The following is a 24,666-nucleotide window of genomic DNA, read 5'->3' on the forward strand; positions in this document are numbered from 1 at the left end:
TTCTCCCCTCACCACAGCCCAGTAATTTTTGTGAATGACTCTCAGTCTCGCCAGAATCTGTATCTCTCACTCTGCCCCAACATCCCACCCCATCATTCGCTCCCTGAAGTGTACTCTAGAAATTTAGGTAAACTGGATATTTTAACACTGTTCACCATCTCTTATGAAACCAGAAGAAGAGCAGCACTCTTATGGAATGACGGAGAACTTGCAAGGATAAAACACCAGTCTGCAGGAGAAAGGGAAGAAGAGAATGATGGAAATAGTTTCCGGAAAACTATTTTTACATTTTGTTTTGTTTGTTCCTGGTAAATAAATTGAAATCTTCTAAACATTAAAAGAAAATCTAAACCACTAAATTCAATAATACAGGAATATAACTTTTAAAAAAAATTTCTTTGGCTGCGCAGCATTTGGGATCTTAGCTCCCCAACTAGGGATTGAACCCACGCCTGCTGCACTGGAAGCATAGAGTCTTAACCACTGGACCACCAGGGAAGTCCCAGGAATATAACTTTTAGAGGAGAAGTTATAAACCCCTTGGCTATGTGAACTGGAGATTTTTAGTACGAAGTCATATATTTTAAATGACTTGGAGCTTTAAAGAAAGGAAGGAAGGAAGAAAAAGGGACTTCCTTGGTGGTGCAGTAGATATAATATCAAAAATAAAGTAATTAATTAAATAAATTTAAAAAAGAAAAAAAATGCTGAAATCCACCGACTATTCAGGCTGTTATATCTCGCTATTTCCAGATACATCCCTTTCAAAACTTTCGGTAAAACATTACCTTATGTCAGAACAAATGAATTACAAACTTTTCTCTTTGTCCAAAATTTGAGAAATTCCCCTACATTTCTACCTTCAAATTTTATAAAAAGGGAAAAGTAGTGACAACCCTTCTACTTACATCCAATTGCATCATCTGGCCACATGCCTTCTACAGCAATCAAACATCTACAAAACAACAAAATTCGAGTCATTTGTAAATAAAAAGAAAAGAAAATCAAGGTTTCGCAAAAAAGGTCCAATTTCCCTTTACAAATATAGATATAAAAATCCTAAGAAAATATCAGCACATCTAATCAATAATTATTAAAGAATGATATACACCAGGACCACAAAAAGGCGTTATTCCAAGGATGCAAGGATAACGCAACTTTAGAAAATTTATTAATATAATTATTTACATTGATACAACAACTTAATTAATAAATGAAAGAGCATAAAATACAGGACCAAACTGGCAGATGTTAAAAAGTTATCTGATAACGTGCAACAGTCAGTTTGGGTGAAAATGCTCTGTACGCTAAAAACAGGAGACTTAATATGACAGAGTATTCATCAAGAACCAACAAATAACAAAAGACAAATCAGGACAAATATTAACATCATATCTAAAAAACCCTATCTAACCAACCATAGGAGCCAGAGACTTAGGAATCACCATCACTGACAGCTATTTCTCCCTCACCCTCATCCTCAGCCCACCACCAGTGCTAACAATGATACGGCCTACATACCTCTAGAATCTGTCCACATCTTTCCACCAAAATGACCACCATACCCTGGTCCAAGCCACCATTATGCCCAATTTCTACAAAAGTCTCCTAACTTGTTTCCTCGCTTCCACTCTTTCTCCCTGCAGTCTATTCTCTACTCGGTAGCAAAATGATAGGTTGAAAATGCAATTGGGTATGTTCCATGCACTCACCTTCAACAACAAAGTTCAATGGTTTTCTATTAAAGTCTGAAACCTTAAACATAAGCCTGCACGATCGAGCTCCTACCCATACTTGTAGCTCCATTATAATCACATGCTCCCCCAACAGCCCCACCTTCCTGGCCTGTTCCTCCAACACACCATATGCTTTCCTCTTATAGGGTCTTTTGATATTCCTTATGCTCAGAAATCTCTCTACAGTGTCCCTATCTGCTTAATACCTACTCATCCTTCAGATATCAGCTGAAACATCCCTAAATAAACCTTCTCTAGTCTCCATGATGAGATCAAATCCTCCCTAAAATATGCTCTCATGGTACCATGTTCCTCTCCTTGGCACTTGTCAGAGATGTAATTCTACATGCAGTGTATGATTCTTGAATATCTATTCCCTCTCTGGACTGTTAGAATTCACAAAGGGCAGGTCAAGTCTTTTCACTCACAAAATTTCACAAGTCTTTTTGCTAGCCCCCAGCACAGTACTTAAACATAACACATGCTCAATAAGTATTTCCTGCATGAACAACCATAAATTGGTACAGTGTAGCAACAACCACAAAAAGCATAAGGGCACCAAACTTTGATGCAGAAGCCCCATTCTGAGTGAAGTTAACTGAGACAAAGCATATATATTCAAACGTGTCCACACAGCAATGTTCATTACTTTGACGTTTTATAATATCAGAAACTTCGGACTTTTATATGTTCATCAGTGAGCAAAGGAACAATGCAGCCTTAAAAAAAATAAACAAATGGGACCTAATGAAACTTAAAAGCTTTTGCACAGCAAAGGAAAGTAGAAACAGGACGAAAAGACAACCCTCAGGATGGGAGAAAATATTTGCAAACAAATCAACAGACAATGGATTAATCTCCAAAATATATAAATAGGTCATGCAGCTCATTATTAAAAAAACAAACAACCCAATCAAAAAATGGGCAGAAGACCTAAACAGACATTTCTCCAAAGAACACATACAGATGGCCAAGAGGCACATGAAAAGCTGCTCAACATCACTAATCATCACTCAACATCCTGCTGCACTTGATTCTTTTATCATAATTAACCCACTTATAGTCACTACATGTTTATCTTCCTAGATAACTGTAAGTTGCTACTGAACAAAGACTTCTACTCACCTCTGTATCCCCGTGCCCTAACAACAAACCTATAAGGCTCTCGGTGTTTACTGAAACAATTTATTTTCTGAGTCTCTACCAATTCTAGGGAGTGGATAGTATAGTCTCCTCCTCATTATCAGTGAGCCTGACATCTGTGGGAGGGGCTTATAGCAGAGGAAGTCACCAATGGATCATAACTAAGGTCCTGAGACTGCAATGGCAGAGAGCATGGTGAAGTTAGTCCACTACATGCAGAAGACCCACAAAGGAGTCAGCATATGCACTGGACTACACTTGGTATAACATGTGAACAATCAAGGTTTACAAACGTGTTCTCATGCACTTGTAAGGATCTTCTAGCCCACGCAGAACAGATAGAACACACACAAAGGAGCCTGGAGGAAGCGAGTAGGCCGGCAGCTGCACCCTAACATCTTAACAGGTAACATTTCTGTGACTACAGTTTACACAAATTGGATCATTTGCTCCCTTTCTAGACACCCTGGTTATCACAGGCAAGGCCAAGCCTCTCAAGTTTTAAAGCTAGAGTACAGGGAAGATCTGTGAATAGGGCTGAAGATATTTAAGAGCTAGTACCTGCATTAAGCAACCAGGTTATAGAATGAAAAGTCATCTTGAAATTCCAGTCTCTCCCTCGCTCTCTCACCTCCTATCCCCTATCTTCCCGCCTCCATCTCTATTCCTTCTCCCCTACTCCCTGTTTTATGTATAAATGTGCATCATTTTATATATACACGGAATATTTACTGTCTGTTAGATTTATGTAATAAAGTGCACACTCCTCAGGCTAAATTTAGAAAGAGGACAAAATGAACACTTTAACATGGGCGTCAGTGGCGTTCCAAAGACAAAAGATTCCTCAGTCTTAAAACATGGCAAACACCACGTTCCTTCTGATAGTTAGATGCTAGAAAAAGGCAAGTGGATCCTTAAAATTCACACGCTATTAAAACCTACTATCAACAGAGTAGATCTTAAAGCAGAAACAAGAAAACACCAGCCTTTTAAGTTCTTCCTGTCTGAAGATAAGAATAAGACGTGGTAGTGTTCTTCCTCACCTGCACCCAAAGTGTAGAAGCAGCAAAAATATCTTAAACACATATGATGAGGAAGCCGCTCTTCTGGTCCACTTGTTCTGTTTTGCTTCTAGGGATCTGTCTCACTCCGAACCCTTGCTTTTAGTTTTCTCTTTTATATACGCTAAGAACCTGAGAGTCTTAACGTTTTCTTCCAGCTCGCAACCAATAAATAGGACAAAAGAACATTTTCATTTTTTATTTATTTTCCATTCAAATTTTTAAAAAAGAGATAAGTAAGCTAGTTCAGTTCATATTTCTCACAAAAATCACTTTCCAAACTAAACTAAATTGTTAGTGACAATAAATAGGAAAAGCACCGTACTCTATTAGCACCATCTGACATTTCCACCTTAATGTTACCAAACGTAACAGGTCTAATGTCAGAACTATTAAAAATGTTCAAAATCCCCAACCCCACTCAAAATGCATACCAAAGTTCAGGTAAAGGAAAACAAAAACAAAAACAACTCACCATTATCTTTATTTTCTTTCAGAAACCCATATAAATTCCCACTGGAATTTAACACTAGTGTCGTCATCTGGCACCTGATGCCCAATTGTACAAATTTTTAAATAAGGAATAGTTTCTGGTAAGTCCTATAAGGCAAAACCATGACAATATGTATTATTTCCTTTGCAGGGAAAGAATAAAAAATTAAGAGAAGGCAGAATATACACCAAGAGAGTACATTAAACTTAGTATGTCAGTCATTCTGATAAGAGCCATTTTTTCCAAAGCTGCTTTAACCAGTAATTATCACTTCATTTTCATTAAAACTGCAGAATGGACAGTTACTAGGCATGCAAAAGGAAAAGCAAATCTACGTGAACGAATGGACATGTAACTCAAAATGATATAAACAGTTCTACCTACATTTATGTTCTATCTTACATTTCAAGGGCCATAAAGCGGCTGTGATTTAAGGAGAGTAGTAGAATAGAGTCAGAAGAACTTGGATTCGAATTAGGAAATAGAGCAAATTTCAGGCATTGTTGAGAACTGGTATTCTTGGGGTGGGAGAAAGTAGACTATCAATAGAAGACAGAAAAGGATAAGTGAAAATTCTGTAGTTCTGAAAATAAATGGAAAGTAGCAGTATGAACCTATGATATATTTTATATTAAAAACAAACATACGTAATTCCTAGCTCTGAGCACTGAAAAAGTCTAGAAACAACTGATGTCATTTCAAAAGGACTCAGGAGTCACTGAGAAGCTCCAACTGGCCAAAGATAGGGCCTCAGTTAGAATAATAACTGTAATGGAGTCCACGGTGATAGGAATAAATAAAATTTTACAAAACTGGTCACCACTGGAGGATATTTGTGAATCAACTCATTAGTTTGAAAACTCTTAAATAAAAGAAGAGAATCATGCCTCTATAACTGGGCAACCAAATAGTTGATGAGGGGAATATTCTCCTCATACAAATATACCCAGCTAATAAGTGAAAAAAGAACAACAGAATTCACCATTTTTTGAAGCCTCAACTGAATTAATGGATGTAGGTATGAATCATCAGTGACTGCTAATATCACAGAAAGAGACAATTATATGTCTCCATGGAAGAACACATCATCACCTATGAAACTGTCTTGCCAAAAGAAAACATGCAAGCTTCATTGATCAACTAATTTGTAATTGATCAACTACCAATTTACAGGAAATAAAAGGATTGAAGAATATGTTAACAACACATGGACTGTAGTCATCAAAATCTAGATGGGACAAATTACCTGGTTTCTTTAAAAATAAAATTCAAGGAGGAAAAAAAAAGTGAGAGAGACATGGAGGGAGAACCTATAGATTAAACAAGACTTCAGAGACCTAACAATCAATGGCAAAGTACGGACCTTATTTGGATCTAATTCAAAATTCTTATAAACAATTTTTTATGACATTTAGGAGACAACTGCAAATTTGAGCACTCACTGGGTGTTTACTATTAAAAAATGATATTAAGGAATAAAAGTCCTATATTTTAAATATACACACCAAAATTGTATGGGTGGGGCTTCCCTGGTGGCGCAGTGGTTGAGAATCTGCCTGCCAATGCAGGGAACACAGGTTCGAACCCTAGTCTGGGAAGATCCCACACGCCGCGGAGCAACTAGGGCCGTGAGTCACAACTACTGAGCCTGCGCATCTGGAGCCTGTGCTCCACAACAAGAGAGGCCGCGACAGTGAGAGGCCCGTGCACCGCGATGAAGAGCGTCCCCCACTTGCCGCCACTAGAGAAAGCCCTCGCACAGAAACGAAGACCCAACACAGCCAAAAAAAAAGTAATTAATTAATTAATTTTAAAAAATGTATAGGTGTAATTACATGTTGTCTCGGAGCTGCTTCAAGATAATATGGAATGGGGTGAAACAGGTGGGGGTATAGATAAAACATGACAGCCATCACTTGGGAAATATTAAAGCTGGATGAGTTCATGGGTATACAAGGAACACTCACAGTATTTTGTATACTTTTGTATATGTTTAAAATTTGTGATAATTGTTTAAAAACAAGACGACACTGTAGAAAACAGCTTGGCAGTTTCTCAAAGGTTAAACGTAGAGCTACCGTATGATCCAACAACTCTGCTACTACCTACGCTGCACATCTAACAGAACTGAAAGCAGGGATTTGAACAAATATCTGTACACCAATGACCACAGCAGCATGATTCACAATACCCACAAGGTGGAAAACAACCAAGTGTCAATCAACCGTTGAATAACAAACTATGGTCTATATACACACAGTGGGATTTATTAAGCCAAAAAAGGAATGGCATTTTGTTACATGCTATAACATAGATGAACCTTGAAAACACTAGGTTTAGTGAAATAAGCCAGACATAGAAGGATAAATGTGGTAGATTCCACTTACACGAGGTACCTAGAATAGGCAAATTCATAGAGACAGAAAATAGAATAGAGGTGTCTAAGGGCCGGCGGGAGGGATAATGGGGTTGTTACTGTTTGATGCTTACAGAGTTTTTGTTGAGGATGATGAAAAAGTTTTGGTTATAGACAGTGGTGATAGTTACACAACACTGTGACTGTATTTAATGCCACTGAACTGCATATTTATAAATGGTGAAAATAAATATGATTTATCTATATTTTACCACAGTAAAATAACAGGAATAACTGAGTTGAAATTTCAATTCTTCCTTGTCCGAGAGTCAGTTTCATCGTCCATAAAATTAGTAATTGTAGTTGTCTATCCTCTGAGCTTAGTGCAGAGTAAGCCCTCAGTAGGAGGTATCAGTACTACTTCCACTTCAGCAGCAAAGGATTGTTGTGAAGATTAACAAAGTCAATGGATATGAAAGAACTTTCTAAATGGCAAACTGCTATACAAATCTTAACAAACATTAGGTGTTACTGTCTCTCAAGGCCATGGAACAGGTCAGAAGAAGGATAATTCTTTTGCACTGGTATGTCCTACATGGGCCAAGAGAATATATGGGTTTCTGTACTATATCAGAAGGCATTAGGAAAAGGAAGCATAAAAATTAGAGAACAATTGTCTTTTACAGTGATGCTTAAACACGCTCAGGCAACTGCTTAAAATAAGTGCTAAAGACATAATGGACACACCTTTCTTTCCTTTTAGGCTACTACTATTCTACCTAAAAGTTTATTTCAATTTCAAAATATAGAACATGGAAGCTTATAGAATTTCTTAAGCATATCTAGAGCCTACTGCCAAATACTATAGTTCAATTCATATCTTTAATCCATTTTGAAACAGCATTTACAAATGTGTATTTATGGAAACCACTAGCTTCCCTTTTTGAACCCATGAAAGAAGGCCAGGATTCACCTTAGCATAAGATGATAACTACTGAATTACTATCAATTATTACAGTATCAGAAAGACGGTCATTTTCAATTACGGGTTCCATTTACCTCTGGCTTATAAAAGCGGCGAGTATATGTTAAGTCAATAATCAGCCCAAGTTCTTCATTCTGTTCTTGGAGTTTGTTAAAAAAGGTCCAAGAGGGAAAATCATTCTTCTGGAGCAAGATTCTTTTCAAAACTGTGTCAGAAAGAATAAAATAAGAAAGCACATGTGTTTAAAATCCTTTATTGTATTATCTATTTATTCAAACCCTGTGATGCTAATATATGAGATTCAAAGTAAAGTTTCTTCCTCTGGAATTTACAAGCGATATTACAATCCTTTCTTCCAGAGAGATTAGAAGGAAGAAAATAGCTCACTTCTATATATTTATTTCTATGTTTGTTTATTTCATGTTGGTCTCCTAACCAGACTGTAAACTCCCAGAAGGCAGGGACCACATCAATTTTGCCTACCACTGTACTGTCAGCTCCAAGCAGAGTGCCTGAAAATAGACACAAAAATAAATACGTCTTGAATATCTACATATAGGAAGGATGGTTTTCACTGCTAAATATTCTTTTATGTATTTGGCTTATTTATGTACTCTGTTCCATTGATCTGTTTGGTTATTCAACTGTCAGCAACACACAGTTTTTTTTAAATTAATAGACTAGTTTTAGAGCAGTTTGAGATTCACAGCAAAAGTGAGCAAAAAGTTCACAGTTCCCACTTATACCCTCTCTCCTTCATCCCACACAGCCTTCCCCATGATCAACATGCCATACCAGTGTGCTTCATTTGTTAGAATTCATGAACCAACACTGACACATCATTATCATTCAAAATCCATAGTTTATTGCATTCATGGTACAAGTAACTGACTATTTCTTTATTTCTAGTATAGTCATCCCCAAACATTTACATACTGAGATACATATTACTTTCTTATAAATTACTTTATTCTTTATTTATAGTTAGGGCAGTACATTGTTGTTGTTGTTTTTTAATTAAGTACAAAAGTAGGTTGTATTCATCTATGAATTCCATTTCTGGATAGTAAAGGAGGTATTAAAAAGTATTTGCTACAAAAGGGAAAATGGAGTATGACAGGGTTGAGAGCCAGGTCGCTATATGGTGAATTCAGATTTCTTGAAGAATACGGTATTAACTTTTGCTTACCTTTTTTAAAGGAACTTTGAAAGCAAGGAAACGAGTCCCAGGCATCGGCTGTTCAACTGGGAGATAGTCTTCCCACCTGTTAATATATTTTTTGTTAGGCAAATTTTATGTTAGGCTGTCTCCCTGCATAGGATAGATGTGCCGTGAAAATGGAAATCATATCCCTCTAGGGTAGGTCCCTCTTCTTTCTGCTTTGCATTTTGCTGCTCCACTTATTCAACCCCACCTAGTTATAACCTATACTTCCCTTGTTCCTGTTGTCCCATCTTGAAAACAGATAAAAGGTAACAAAACAATGCAAAGGTCTCCACAAATAAGGGATATCTAAAACGAGAGCTGGCCAGAACTTCTGTATCCCTGATAAAACCTAGCCCGGTGCTGACTACTAAGGTATCATTAATACCTGCGTGTTGACTGAAATAGTTTAAACTCAATTCTTCCACTTCACAGTTTATTTTCAGTCCTCATACAAAACCTGATAATAAAATTCCTTAATGCTAGGAATCACAGTGAAAAATAATATCTGAACTGACTTCTGTAAGATGAGTTAAACTAAGGTTAATTCAGTGTATCTGAAGCATAAAAAATGAGGGCAAAAGTGGCACAAGGTGGGGTCATAGAAGCAGAGAGGATTCTAGACCACGCACAGTCTTAAAGGCCAACGGTTTGTTTTCTATTCTCAAAACAATGTTTTTGAGCGATGTTTATGAGCAATGTTCCAACTTGTTTTTACGGTTTCTTTTGTGAATAATGGATTGGAAGGAAACAAGATATATGGACACTACTTAGGACCTAATTGCAACAGGCAGGCAAGTTCAGTATTAGGATGTTGAGGAAGAGTTGACAGATTCAGAAGAAATTCAGGAGATAAACTGAAGCGGGCTTAATGGGGTATGAGATGGAGGAAAGGAAGATCTTAGGGAATTAAAGCGTTTACCGCACACATGAGCAAAGTCTCAAAATTAATCATTTGAACGTACAGAGGTAGATCTCTCAAATGACACCGGTTAGGAAGCAACAGTACGCCCTTTATAATTCCGAGGGGCAACACAAATCAACTGTTCGATGGAAAATTCGGCGGTACCGGTGCATTTTTTTCACTCAAACTTAGTTTCAGTTCCTCTTACTCACATTTTCTGTGCCAAAACAACACAGCTTGAGGAATTGAAGGGGATTCCATCCTGGTAACTAAGGAGGGTCCCCAACACTGACAGTCCCATCTTAAAAAGCAGTCCCTCTGCATTTTACCCGAGGAGCAATGGCCAGAGCCTCCCATTTAAAACGATGGGGGGAAATCAGAACATCACACACTGTCCCTTTCACCTACTGGGAACTGATCCGTGAGACGACCAGTACCCCCTAGCACAGCGCGGGTGGGGCAGCGCGCGGGAGCAACAGTCACAGGAGACAGCACAGGAGACGAAGCCCAGACCCAGGGGTTCTGAGCTCCAACGGCAACGCCCAGGGGCCAAGGCGTATTACCTTTCCGGGATGTGCTTTCTGCCCTTCGTCCTGGCCGACGAACGTCCGGAAAAGCCGCGACGCTGACCCCAGCGCCCACGGGCACGATGCCGCCCACCCAACGCCAGGAGTGCCAAAGTCGCCAACCCCGCGCCCCCGGTGCCAGCACAAGGCCCCGAAACACAAGCGCCTTGGCACAAGCCCATGCAGCTCGCTGACCATCTTCTACTGCGCATGCGCCACCGCCAGTCCAGATGACGTCCTCACACCGGCCGACTGAGACGCTTCATTGGTAAAGAGGAGTCTGACGCCTGCAATTCCCTCCTTAGCCGGAAGATGGTAGCAGAGGTCCATTAGTTCGTGTGTGTACCCTTCAGAATTCCAATCATATGGGACATGGAAAGTTGTCCCACTCTCCCAGTATCTTGTGTGGTTCTTTCAGATATTTCCCAAGTGCTTACATTCACACTTGTTGTATCTTGTATGTAAGTATTTCTACCTAATGGAGATCCTGTATTTTATACAAGAGCAGCATACTATACATAGTCTACCATCTGTCTTGGATAGTGATTCTCCCAGTCAATTTTTGCGTACATCCATTCCATTCTCTTTAATAGCTGCATCACATTACATAATTTACATGGCCAGTCCAATATTTATGGACTTTTGGTTTTTTTCAGTTTGGGGGCATTTTGTTTGTTTTTGTTTGTATCCTCTGTTACAGATAGGCTGCAATGTGAACCTCTTTATACATGTGTATAGCTATATATAAATTTCTAGAAATAGAATTTCTGGAATGAAAGAGATGCAAACTTAAAATATTGAAAGTTTTTCAAACAATCTAATCTGCCTGATCAACCTCCAAAAATATTCTATCAACTTATACTCCACTCACAGTGAAACATTTATTGGGTTTCTATTATGAGCCCGGTATCAAGCTGGAGGTTGACAGTATGTATTTACATTTTAGACAACACCAAAAAATGCCTGAGAGAGATAAGAGTGGAACTTAAGTATAACATTTCCTCACAGTATCAGGCATAGGGATCTGCACCTGTTAGAAAAACTATGAATCCTGCCACAAGTGGAACAGCAAAGAACAGCATGTCCTATAGTAGGTCTGAAGGTATAATAGCATACTAAATTCCATTGTTATTTATAATAACAAATGTTTTTTGTTAGTTTTACTTTTCAGTTTCTAATTTCTGAAAGTATCTTACATACACTGTGAGTAATCTTCACAACCATTTGAGCTGGGTTAACTGAGTCAGGAAGGTCAGAATTATTGAATGAATGAATGAGTGAATGAGTAAAACATCACTAGCTTTAACGTACCTGGGACAGTCATAGTCTAACCAAGTTTCAATCCACAATCATTTATTTACAATTCTGAAAACTTCCACAGAATTACAAATGGGACAAGAGTAGTAAATTACTATTTGGATAAAGAAAAGATACAAGTTAGCACAACCTAGTTTACAAACTTACAATTAGGCACATTCAATTTGGTGCTAAGTCATAAAATATTCTTTTGCAATTTATGAAAAATATCCAATAGGCATGTAATGGCCAAAAAGTACTAATGATACAAACATCTATAGACATGAAAATGTACAAATTGTGACATAAATCTATCAGAAACTAGAAAATCTATGTTGGTCCTATAGTTCCAGCTTGCTAAAAGATACAGGCTTTGGGTGGGAACACAAAAAAATCCAGACCTGGCCATAAAAGGGTTGGCAGAAAGTATGGGAACTAGCAAAGAGTAGGCCTCTGGATGGGAGTGGGTCCAACATGAGATAAAACAATGCATTAATGGGTATGTAGTAGGCTGGGATGGAAAATATAGGAGCAAGGGATATTTGGAGAATCTGACAGCTAAGTATTTGACACTAACAAAATCTACCAGTATCCCATAGGGCCTCAGGTACCATGCAAGGGTTTGAGGGATTCCAGTATTTAATTAAACCAAAATGTGACAATGGGAGGAATTAAGGACAGCCTCAGGGGTAGATGAACTGGGGATGTTACACCAAGACATGTCTCAGTTAACCTGATGGGTTCAAAATGCAGGAAGTGGGTATACGGGACAAGACAATACCCTAACTGTAAGAATAAAGGTTTAGGTCAGGGTAGGGCCTGATGTTGCTAAGTGTTGAAATAGAGCTCTTTAGTTTCTTCCTCCTACATGTAAGATTCTTTAGAGGTTAAGATGATGCTCAACCTGCAAGCTAAAGTTAAACGGCTGGAACTAGGGAGAGAAAATAAGTTACATAGGCTCGGAACCAGGAAAAGCCTAACTAAGGGTTTGCCTAACTAAATAGAATAGAATGTTGGAACTGAATATTTTAATATGTAAACATTTTACTGATACCAAAATGTGTCTTACCACACTTCCCCCAATCTCACACCACCCATCCTAACCTGCAGTAGCTATGGGTCCCTTGATTTCCATGGAAATACAGAGAAAAGAGACACTGATCTGGCTTGCAGGTATTTAGTAAGTTGTTAGCCTCACATCACATATTAGTATCATGTAAGTAGGCTATCTGAAGTAGGAAGCTCAGGGGAAAAACCTTGAAAAACACTTAAAAGCTTAAGCCACATCTCTGTACTACAACAACTTTCACAATTTCTACTCAGGTAAGCATCATCCCCATCAGTGAAAAAACTCATATCTCATAATAGGAAAAACAGGCCTAAAAATTAAATGTGTGTCTTTGGAGGTCCCATCTATGGGATATCTTCCTGGTACTAGAAAAGTCCCCAGAAAGATCAATCTTTGCACCCCTCCCTGAAAGCTTACCACCAAGGAAAATGACTAGATCCATAGATTTCCTCCCTCAAACCAGCTTACCTCACATATAAATCATTAGCAACTCAGCTCTTACTCACATCACCACAGTCACAAGAGTGGTTAGGGAGCAAAGCACCAACCACGGGAACTAAAACAGAGGCAACCCAGGCCAAGCTGGGCTGATGGCAGATGTCTGCTCCTTACGCTTGGGTGCATAACGCGACTCACCGCAATGCCTTTTTCACAGACCCTTTTTAAAGTTTCTCCACAAAATCCAGCAGGTCAAGTTCGTTCATGATGCTTCAAGATAAACGATCGTCAAGAGAAAAACATGCAGTATGCCTTACAATGTTGGAGTCCTTAAAAATATGACAAGGAAATAACCATGCAGACAAAACCAGAGCATTTTAAAAAATCTGTGTTCTACAAACATACCAGTGAATGCCATTAATAAGGTACTATGAGAGAAAACAAAATGAGAAATATATGTAAGACTGTTCCCTTTGGTGTACAGAATTCATGGCAGTTGCCGCACTATCGAGCTACTTACATCTATGACTGTCTGTTCTGGTAATACAAAATGAGGCCAAAGTGTGTCAACTTGTTTCCCACAGAAACCAAAAAGTCTACATGAATCTCTTTTCTCCTGTGCCCTTTCACCTTATCTGCTCCCAGTTCTCCATGAAATGTCCTCTTCCTTCTCTAATTATTCTCCTCTTCATTTTGCTTGGCCTTGCACCCAAGCATGCAAGACAGAGAATCCTAGAGGTCCAAGATTCTAGAGTGGCTGTTTGCAAGGGGGAGGAGATTACAGTAACTGCCACACTGTATATACTTCTGTGCAAAGAAAAAGGGACAGTATTCAGAATGTCTCTCACATATAAAGGAGCTGGATGGCAGGATACCTGTGTGGCCCAAGGAACTTCTAGTTAGCAAATTATGGGGAAAAAATTGCAATCAAAGGCTGGAAGAGGAAAGGTTTGCAACCAGCTCTGTCTCCTAGCTCTCTGGTATTTGCGTCCAACGAGCAGAGTCTATTTTGTGAAGCATCAAGCACTGAAAAGACGATTCCTGCTGCAGGAAGTTGACAGGAAGTAACATCCATGAGGGTGAGAATGCAAGATCAAGGCTTGTCCTAGAAACAATGCCCATAATGGAAAAAAAAAAAAAAAAGGAAAGCAGAAGAGAAATGTAAGTCGCAAGTCCAACCTGGCCCAGCCTGGCCCAGCCCAAGGAAGGTAGGAGTCAAGGAGACGAAACTGAAAGAGAAGAGCCTTGGACCACAACACTCTCCACAAGGTACACTCAACAAAGTTCACCCTACGCTTCAACCAAGTTACAAAAAGAGCTTCTTAATCCCTACTTTTGCTCCTTAAAAGCTGCTATAAGTTCACTAATTAGACAGGTATGATTTCAGAACAACTGTAATAGTTCAAACTAGATGGCTCTTGCCTTCCTAAGGATATTAATTGAATAAGATATATATATATATAGCTCTAAGTATATGATACATGAAATATAATACTCTCCAGGATATAGGTAACTGTTAGTAAATTATATTAATGAACGTCTGTAAGAAATGTTGCAATGATTTCCCTCATGTAAGAGCCTGGGGGAGGTAAATCTGTCTTCTAGGATTTCCTCCCCAGAGCTCAGAAATTTAGGTGTTGTTTTAGCTCTCCTACACTCTCTCCACCCAACCCCGCCTTCCTGTTGGGGATCGGACCTCCCTATTGGCTATCTCATACCTTGAAACTGCCTGCCTCGTGACATCATTCTCCTACATCATCACAAGTGACCAGTGAGCAGTAACCTGTGACCTTTGTACTGCACACATGCGCCGTTCAGCTGCAGCCACTCAGACATCCTCTGGTGTTGTCTCCTCATCCCTTGTATCTGCAGTTGATGTTTTCTCTTCTTCTCTGACCACGTCAGGTAAGAAAAGAAACTTTTTAAAGTTTTTCGTTAGGTTTATTTTGCCCCTAAATTTACTAGTAGATTCACAATAGCATGGAATAATGAGGGAAAGTACTGAACTAGAAGTCTGGAGACCTAATTTCAGTTTTGACTTTGTCATTTACTATCCGTGTCACTTTGGACAAATCATTGACTGTCTCACAAAGCCTGATATTTTCCTTATCTATTACGTTAGGATACTACATTGCTTGATCACTCTAATCCCTTTCTTTTCTAATATTGAGCCTTAAAGGGTACCCATGTAGAAAATGAAATCAGAGACTTCTCAAGAGTGTTTCAACAGAAACACAGAAAAGCCAGGTGACACAGAAAACTAGCAATATACAGCAAGATGTTTCATCTCTAAAGGTCTCCCTCCACTAATATGTCGACTAGTTGAAAAGAGAAAATAGGGAGAGAGGATGGAGGGTACTGGGCTATAGGGAGGCACAGAGTCAAACGTAAGGAAGTTTAGGATTGTTTTCATCAGCACAGGCCAACAGGAACCAAGAGATAAGATAAAAATATAAGAATGAAGAGGGAAAGCATAGAGGAGCTCTCAAGAAAAATGTAGTTTGCAATGGAATGTTGATGGGAAAAAAAGATTTTAAATTAAAGCAGAAACAGCATAGAGTGAATTCTGCTCAGAGCAGGGCAAAACAAAGTTGATTGTAGCAAATCCTTATTTTAACAGACTAAGAGGAAAGTAAGGACAGAACAGGGTATCACCAGGAAAGGCAGCTTACCAGAAAAGTCATACTCAGTTTTTTTTCTTTTATTGCCTCTCTGAATACAGTTGGCACTTGACAGTTTTGAATATAAACATTTTAGAAATACGTCCCAGAAATGATGCTTCCTATATACAAGAAACCAAAGTGGTTATCTAGGGTTCTGCTTTTCAATGTTTGATTCTTTCTAATTTTTCAACTATGTAGACGTTTTACCAATTAAAATTTTTAAATGATATCTTCGAAATTGAATCAGAAGGACTATTTCCTTTGTGTGATATGTAGCTTCTAAGGCAAGGTTGCTTTTCATCTTTACAGTTCTTTCCTTCCTAACACAGAGAGCACATTGATCAACAGCCATCGTTCGTTTTTAGATCTTAGCTACCTAAGAAGAAAAAGAAAAATTCAAGCCCCACATCTCTAATTCCAAATTGAGGGAATTCGCTGGCAGTCCAGTGGTTAGGACTCGGTGCTTTCACTGCCAGGGCCACGTGGCATGGCAAAAAAAAAAAAAAAAAAATCCACATTTATCTAGAACAATATTGTGGAGTCCTTTTGATGTTCTTACATTTGAAAATCTTTTTTAATTGGATTCTAGTGATGATGGTTTTTTTAGGTTTTGGGATGTCATCTTCGTGGATGTTGAAGATAATAATAAGATAATCTAAGTTCTAGGATAAATACAAAAACCTTCTTGATACTTTTTAAGCTTCCTTTCTGCTTATTGTATGTTTCTATTCTTTGAAATATATATTTCTACCAGGCTTAATACCTGTTATTGCTGGGTAAAAATATGAATGAGCACAATGAAATTCTTTTACACTTATTATTTTGCTGTCTGCTTTGTACCAGTTTTCATTGAAATACTTGTCTGCATATATTGTGGCCCCCTATATATTTACATTGATTGAATTTTGTTGCTTGTTATGCATTTTTACTGATATATCTTCTCTGTCTGTATGTATTGGCTTGGAATTCATTCAAAATCACCTTCTATCGTGTTTTTTGGTTAATAGTATTCACTAAAATACAGTGGGCAAAATTCACTTTCATAATATTGCATGTATGGTACAGAAGGTCATTTGTTAGTAAACTCATTATGCTTTGACACTTGCCACATACCCCAGTTTTCATAACTATGTATTTTACATTATGTAATATGTTTTTCATGATATTTCTTTGTCTTTCTAGAACTTATTGTATCTTCCTCCATATAAATCATACGCAATATATCAGTTTATTCATGTATTAATTATTACTGCTATTATTATTGGTGGTGGTGTTATAAGCACTTTACAGATGAGTAATCTGAAGTAATCAGATAACTTTTTTCTTTCCAAAAGCACTTAAGAAATTCACTTTCAGGTAATCATTTTGAGGTGAGATAAGAAACCAGGTTTGAAGAGGGTAAAAATGACTCTTTAAATTTACCAGTTGGACTGAGCTATATGTGAACTCTAGGTAATAGCGTGGGAACTGCACAAGCAAAGTGAGACACTGAAGAATACAATGGTAATAGCCGTACTGTTTTCTAACGGATGAAAAAAATGCCTATATTATAAGTTCTATTTCTCCCGCTTTCTGGCGGCATCATGCTCAGAGTAGTGTCCTGGCAAGCAAGTCAGGATACTTAGGTTCTGAAACCTGGTAAGGATACTAACATAATGGGAGAACTTGAACAAGTCAACCCGACCTCTCTGAGTCTCAGTTTCTTTCCTCATGAAATGCAACTGTGAAAATAGAAGTTCTCTAAGACCTCCTAGTTCTAAAAGGTTTCCAGTCTAGGAAACAGCATAGAAGTCAAAACAAGTGCAAGCTGAAGGGAAAGATAGGGCAGGGAGAAGGTTGCTTCCAGCCTAGAGAACAATGTCTGAACCACACCACTTGGGTCTTCTGCCCATCTGTGCCCAACATGGGAGCACAGGCAGCTAATACAGAAGACTGTAAAACTGCTCAGTCCTTGCAACCATCATAACGGTCTGATTTTTGGTTTCTCAGTAAGTATTGACATTACAGGTTTCTTGATAGCAAGAAACTTAAGATAATGCTGTTCCTCAAATATAGTGAGAATTTATCAATCTCCCTGATGTTTTCATTACCCTCTTGTTCTTACAGAAAATTTCCAAAATCAATCTCGACTTGGAACTCTGAATTCTCTGCAGCACTCTCTTCCTGGGGTGAGCAATGCAACTTCCCTAACAGGAAGTGTCTGCAACTTCTCCAGAGTCTCTGCTCCTGCCGTCAGTTCAGCATCAGCTACTGCTACCTCTTTCCAGACACTCATGGGTAGCGTCTACCTTCACCAACAGTCTAGCACAACTATGTTATCTGGAGTTACTGACCAGAGCCAGACGTCCACTTCAGCTGCTTCCTATCCGGGTGTTCTTGACTGGGACATCACAGGAAGCACCGAAAAGAATTCTCCTTCACTCGGAGACTTTACTCTGGCAGTCACTGACCAGCACACAGCTGCTTCCTCCATGTTTATGGCAGCCCAGTATGATAAAACTGCAGACACCAATAACATGGTCCCTCTATATCCATCACTTTTTGCCAGGCTTGCTCAGGGAACACCATCTCAAATTCCAAATCAGGGACACAGCCTGTCACTTCCGTACCAGGAAGGAAGCCAGGTATATTACTATAACCAAGGCACATTGGGGTCTTTACTGAATGGAGAACTTGGCTCCTGCCTGCAATCCTATGGCTCTGTGTCATACACAGGAAGTAGGGTCTCTGTGCAACCAAAAGTGGTAATGGTACTAAAGGAGATTCAGCCCACAAATATCCAACCACCAGCTTCCACCTCTGGAATCTACTACCCTGTGTCTGCTCAACCCGTCACAGAAACAAGTTTTCAAGGTGAGTACAAACAGCAAGAAAGTTGAACAATGAGGTCAGCATTCAAAAATGGGGTCAAATCTACAGCTGGGAAGTGGTGTACAGACAGGTAGAATTTAGATCCTGAGCCTTTAATAACCACTACCTTCGCTCAGGGCTCTCTGGTTTTAGACTCTATATAAGAATACCTAGGGCTTCCCTGGTGGCGCAGTGGTTAAGAATCCGCCTGCCAATGCAGGGGACACGGGTTCGAGCCCTGGTCAGGGAAGATCCCACAGGCCGTGGATCAACTAAGCCCATGTGTCACAACTACTGAGCCTGCATTCTAGAGCCCGTGAGCCACATCTACTGAAGCCCACACGCCTAGAGCCCGTGCTCCATAGCAAGAGAAGCCACCGCAATGAGAAGCCCGCACACTGCAACCAAGAGTAGCCCCCGCTAGCCGCAACTAGAGAAAGCCCGTGCACAGCAATGAAGACCCAGTGCAGCCAAACAAATACATACATAAAATAAGTAAGTTCAAAAATAAATAAATAAAAATAAAATTTTTAAAAAAGAACACCTAATTCAGGTTGGAAGGTGGGAGGGACACTCTAAATGTCATCTATGCTGCATGTACAAGAACCCCGAGAGCATACCAACAGGTTCCACATTTTTCACTGCTGTAGCCGATCATTCCCCCTGTACTCCCACACTGTATCACTCCCTTCCCTGATCTACTGCTACAGTCTCTTTGGAAGGTGTTTCAGAACTCTTGTTATCATAGTGACAGTTTAACCGTCCTCACTTCCCTAATTTATACCAGGATTTAAGACCTTGTGGTCCGGGATCCTGTCCAGAGCAAGCAGGCTAAGACTCTGTCCTTGTTTATTTATTTCATCAGGAAGGGCTCTACTCCCTCTCCTAGTTCATGGTGTGAAGTGTTCTTAGCCTCTCAGGAAAGTGGGGAGAATTGAAAGGACTCTATATGAGAATGCTAGGCTTTGTAAAACATTTAGTTTCTTTAAAAAATAAGACTCATTTTTTATTTGACTTTTATTTGACTTTGAATCCTAGGAAATACAAAGAAAGCCAAGAATCGGTGACATGAAATGATCACCAGTAAGAATTACAACAGTCACCGCTTATCTCGTAGCATAGGGCACTGTCCGTGATCCTTAAGAAGAGTTACTAGAAATGCCTTGCCCATCTTGCCCCTAAACACCAACACATCACTCATGTACCTTGAAAGGTACATGAGTGCTGTGTTGGTGTTTAGGGGGAGCATCTCACTTACCAGGGACTGACTTCTACCTTGATTCCTTTGTAGGGATGGAGACTTCCCTGGTGATGAAAAATTCCCTGGGATTGCCACCTCCAAGCCAGACATCTTGTGTGACACAAACTCAAGAACTCCCCAGGCCCTGCAGGAGCAGAAATATCCAGATACTTGAGAGTAACCCACCACCTGAACTTGGGGACATTTCAGGGACAGCTCCAGTCCAGAGCGCCAGTAGTCTCCTGGCCCTGCCTCCAGCTCCAAGCCAGGGACAAATAGAGAGTGAGCACTTGGAGGATATGAAAACCAAGCTTTCAAAGCCTCTGGATGCCTACAGATCCCAAGAGAAAACCAAGAGCCTCCACTACTCCCTTTAGAAATCCCTGATATTCAGCAGCTCCTGGCCTGCACTGATGCATCCCCTCGGCCAAGAGGAGCAGCTGCTTCTGAAAATGCTGATCTGGGAAAGAACAGCCTGAGTCTTGAGGACCCAGGGACACCTAAAAATGAGATGGAATCTAGCAGTGGTTTTGCAGACATTACTACACTGGCAGAGGATATTCACCTTCCCCAGCTCTTTAATTCTTTGAAAGATCTCGATCAATCCAAAGGTCCCAACGTGACCAAAGCCAAAGACACCAGAGCCATTAAGGTGAATCAGGTGCAGGAAAAGCCAAGTGTCATAAAGGTTCCCTCTGCTCAACCCAGGAAGAACAAACATAAAGCCTCTGAGCCTATCAGTGGTGCTCCCAAGGCCAAAATCCAGCCAAAGAATCCAGAGTGCCTGCTAGGGGGAGAAGTGCTTCTATGCCATGCTGCAGTCAGGGACAGCGCTCCTGTGACCACGGCCAAGCATTCCAAAGGCAAACCTCAGAAAGCTGCATCCAGAAAGATCAGCAATACTCAGAGCCACGGGCAGGAAAGCACCTCAAGGACCAAACGAAGGAAGAAGGCTGAAGAGAAAAAGCAGTCAGGGAACAAAGTCAAGGCAGGAGAGAAGCCAACAATTCCCCAGACGAAGCGAAGGAAGCAGCAAACTGAGCTTATCCAAGAGAGCTTTAAAAAGCCTCGAACCTCCCTAGGCATGTGCAGGCTGGGGTCTGTGAAGGTTCTTCATGCACTGGGGGAGAAGAATGATAAGAAAACTGGGCTCTCTTCCTGTCGGGTCTTGGGAAATTCAAGCAACCCTAAACACCCCCAGCTATCCAGCCATGGAGGTATACCCCACCTGAGGATAAGAGTCCTGAGAAAACTCAAGTCAAAGCCCAGAAACCAGACAGCAGTGCTGAAAAAGAGTGTCCATCTCCATCCCAGTAGGAGCTGCCGCCTCCTGGGAAGGTCAAGTTGATACCTCTGCCGTTTTCTGCCTGGGACAAGCCTCAAGCTCGACCTGCTCCTCGGAGGCCACAGTCTCTGGCCTCACATCGGCCTGCTGTGGCTGAGTGTGCCCGGCCTGTTTTTACTAACACAGCTCAACCTCCTGCAGTGAGTTCATCCCACCCAGTTCCTGCCTCTTTGCCAGGTCCTGCCAAACCATCTCAGCCAACTATGACTAACCAACCCAACCGGGTTGGACCGACCATACGCAGCCTAGTGTCCCTCAGTCTGCTGCTCCTAGACCTGCACCCTACGGAATTTCATCTTGCACTTCTCTCCAGCGGGAGCCTGTTCCCCCTGCTGTGACTAAGCGCCAGTCCCCACCCAAGCTCCAAACCCCATTTCTACTCCAAGACTTCAGCGAGCAACCAATTCCATGGAGGGAACCCAATGTTCCTGAGCCAGTAATGTCAAAGCCCATCGAACACGAGCAGAGGCCAGAGCGGGAGGCCATGAAGAGACGGGCTCAACAAGAACGTATTACTGCCAAATACACCTCTTTGGGGAAAGTGCAATTTTTCATTGAGAGGGAAAAAGAATGGAAATTGCTGACTACTACGGATATGTAAAGTCAGAGCTGCTAGGAGTGTTGGTGCCACCTTGGGGACCAGCTGCTCTTCCATATACAGATAAGACAGGTATAAATTTCTCTATTTATTTTGATATATTTTAAAACAATAAAACTGAATAAATAAATGTAATAGAATTCATAGGTAATAAAACTTTTGAATTTTGAGATGCTGCTAACTGTGGTGTATTTTTTGTTTGTTTTTTGATGGGGTTGGAATCAAAGTCTGCATGAGAAAGGAAGGACTGAAAGTTGGATGGATGAATGAAAGAAAGGGGTAAAAACAGAGGAAAGAGAAAGGAACTTGGCCCAGGGCTAGGAAGGCCAAAAGACATTTATGGATTTATGAAAGGAAGCAGGAGTGAGGATGAAATGGCAGAAGTAAAAAGCAGGGTCAGAGGTCAGGGGTGAAAGAACAAAATTTGAATAGAGTTGAAGATGACAGAAGGTGAGTCTAGGTTTACTAGGAGAAAGAAAAAGTCTCTTGGGGAGGTTGGCCTTAAGTCTCACAACCACCAGATAGGTATTTAAGAAAACAGGAGGTTCAGCACACATCTCTGAAAAGCTAGAGTTGCCTTATTCAGGTGTGATTATAGTGGGGGATAGGGAAATCTACCAGAGAGGTGGCTAGGGCTCAGAGTTATCCTAGGGGCAGCTGACGACAGGGGCACAGCCAAGGAACTGCTGCATCAGGAGGCCCACGAGCAGGGCCTGGTATGTAAATCACCAGGTACTCAACACCTAAGCACCAGGGCAGCTAATGCACTACTCAGTTAATCCTGGCAACGACAGGCAAGGCCAGTATTCCTGTGCCACTTCACTTAGAGAGGTGCAGCAAAGGGCTGAGGTCACGTCGCATGTGGAGGTACAAGGCCTCAATTGCAGGCCCAAATGCCTCCAAAGTCCTCAGTATCTGCAAGTGCCCGCAGGCGGCCAACCTGGTTTTCAGAGCACAGCATTCTGAGGTTACTGGTGGATGAGATCAAACTTCTGGACAGGCCTAAATATTATCTTGAGGGGCTTCCTCCATTGACCAGGGCGCATGCCGCTTTCTGTAAACATCACCATCAACTGAAACGCACGAGAAAAATCCGACGGAAGCGTCCACTCTCACGGGTGAGAGCGGTGGGGGCACGCACACTGGGCAGCCGCTCCAACAGCCACAGGACCCAGGCGCCCAGTGGTTCACGGGCTCCCTGGGAGGCCTCGTGGGGCAGGTCGAGGGAGTGAGGATGGGAGAGAGCGGCAGGGGTGGGCGTCAAAAGGAATGCAGTGGGGAGAAGGGAGAGATGGAGACAGTGGATAGTGGATAGTGACCATGGGAAAACTGGCAATATTCATTTTCAACATTAATTTTTTGAGATGTCATTCACATGCCATAACATTCACCTTCTGAAACTGCGAATTCAGCGTCATTTCGTACATTCACAAGCCTATGCAACCATCACCGTCATCTAACCCATCACGTTTTCATCAACCCACAAAGAAGCCCCCGTAACCATCAGCAGGCCCTCTTCATCCCCTCCTCCTTCAGTCCCTGCAACCATTAATTTCCTTTCTGTCGCTATGGTTTTGCCTTTTCTGGACATTTCATGACATAATACAAATGGGACCACTGTGTGTGGCTTCTTTCACTTAGCATAATGTTTTCAAGTTCGTCCATGTCGTAGCATGTGTCAGTACTTCATTCCTTTTTATGACTGTATAATATTTCACAAATACACCACATTTTAAAAATCCATTTATCCATTCATGGGCATTTGGTTTTTTTACACTAATAATCTCCATTTATTGACAGTTTATTCTGTGCCAGGCAACACCAGGCTAAGTTACTGACCTTATTTCACAGATAAAGAGGCTTGGAGAGTGTGAAGAGTTTGCCCAAGATTAAGAGCTAGCAACTGGGGGAACTGGGGTTTGAACTCAGGCGAACTTCAGAGGTAATAAATTCACATGACAGAACATTAGAAAAGGTCCACAAGGGTATTCAACGAAAAGTCACCCTTTTCCCCACGTGCCCCAGCCACACATTTCCCTCCTCAGAGACATCTGCTTTTGCCATGCTGTGGATCCTTCCAGAGAACTATTTATACCTCAACGTGTATGTATCACAATTTATTGACTAATCTGTCCCAATGATTTGAAATGTCACTTTTATGGTATAATAGATTCTTATACATATTTATATTACTTTTCGCAGAGCTGTCCTGGCTCGTTTTTGCCTATCTTTTATGTTTTCCATTTCTCTAAAATCCTTTTTATCTTCAAAAAAATTTTTCCTTTTCCTGTTTGTTTCTCTTAAGGCATTATGTTCATTCACTGGTATGATTTTATTTAAATGATTTACTTTTGGCGATGTCGGGTATTAGTTGCAGCATGTGGGCTCTTCGTTGCAGCGTGGGGGCTCTCCCTCACGGCTCGTGGGCTCTCTAGTTGTGGCGCTTGGGCTCAGTAGTTGCGGCGTGCGGGCTTAGTTGGCCTGCGGCATGGGGGATCTCAGTTCCTCAGCCAGGGATCGAACCTGCATCCCCTGCATTGGAAGGCAGATTCTTAACCACTAGACAACCAAGGAAGTCCCCACTCTTGTATTATTTTAAATTTAGTCCTCATTTCTGAATTTTTTTTCTTTTATTTTGAATTCTGTCCTGAGTTCTATCATCTTACCTAATATTCTGGTTTACGCAGTTCCTTCATCTTTTTTTTTAATTATGGTAAAA

General features: G+C 40.6%; 1 protein-coding gene and 1 pseudogene across 2 annotated transcripts; one reads left to right on the top strand and one right to left on the bottom strand.

The window, feature by feature from the left end:
• Positions 1–7,824: 7,824 nt before the first annotated feature.
• Positions 7,825–10,639, bottom strand: LOC307196086 (RNA/RNP complex-1-interacting phosphatase-like). Its single transcript, XM_079940814.1, has 3 exons — positions 10,446–10,639; positions 8,964–9,039; positions 7,825–7,979 (listed from the first exon to the last, which is right to left on the bottom strand). Exons 1-3 carry the CDS (start codon positions 10,628–10,630, stop codon positions 7,974–7,976), a joined length of 267 nt encoding a protein of 88 aa, XP_079796940.1. The 5' UTR covers positions 10,631–10,639; the 3' UTR covers positions 7,825–7,973.
• Positions 10,640–11,897: 1,258 nt separating this feature from the next.
• LOC307195796 (uncharacterized protein C2orf78-like) lies at positions 11,898–23,407 on the top strand (annotated as a pseudogene). The gene is made up of 4 exons: positions 11,898–15,156; positions 18,021–18,767; positions 20,056–22,019; positions 23,382–23,407. The product of its transcript is annotated as an uncharacterized protein C2orf78-like (transcript).
• Positions 23,408–24,666: the final 1,259 nt, after the last annotated feature.

This window comes from Stenella coeruleoalba, assembly GCF_951394435.1.
Source record: "Stenella coeruleoalba genome assembly, chromosome: 13".
Classification (NCBI taxonomy): Eukaryota; Metazoa; Chordata; class Mammalia; order Artiodactyla; family Delphinidae; genus Stenella; species Stenella coeruleoalba.

Bases quoted from the DNA above. Each gene is read 5' to 3' on its own strand.
- LOC307196086 (XM_079940814.1), bottom strand. From the start codon at position 10,630: ATGGGCTTGTGCCAAGGCGCTTGTGTTTCGGGGCCTTGTGCTGGCACC. The intron at 9,040-10,445 runs GTAATACGCCTT...ATATATTAACAG, and splicing joins AGAAAGCACATCCCGGAAAG to GTGGGAAGACTATCTCCCAG.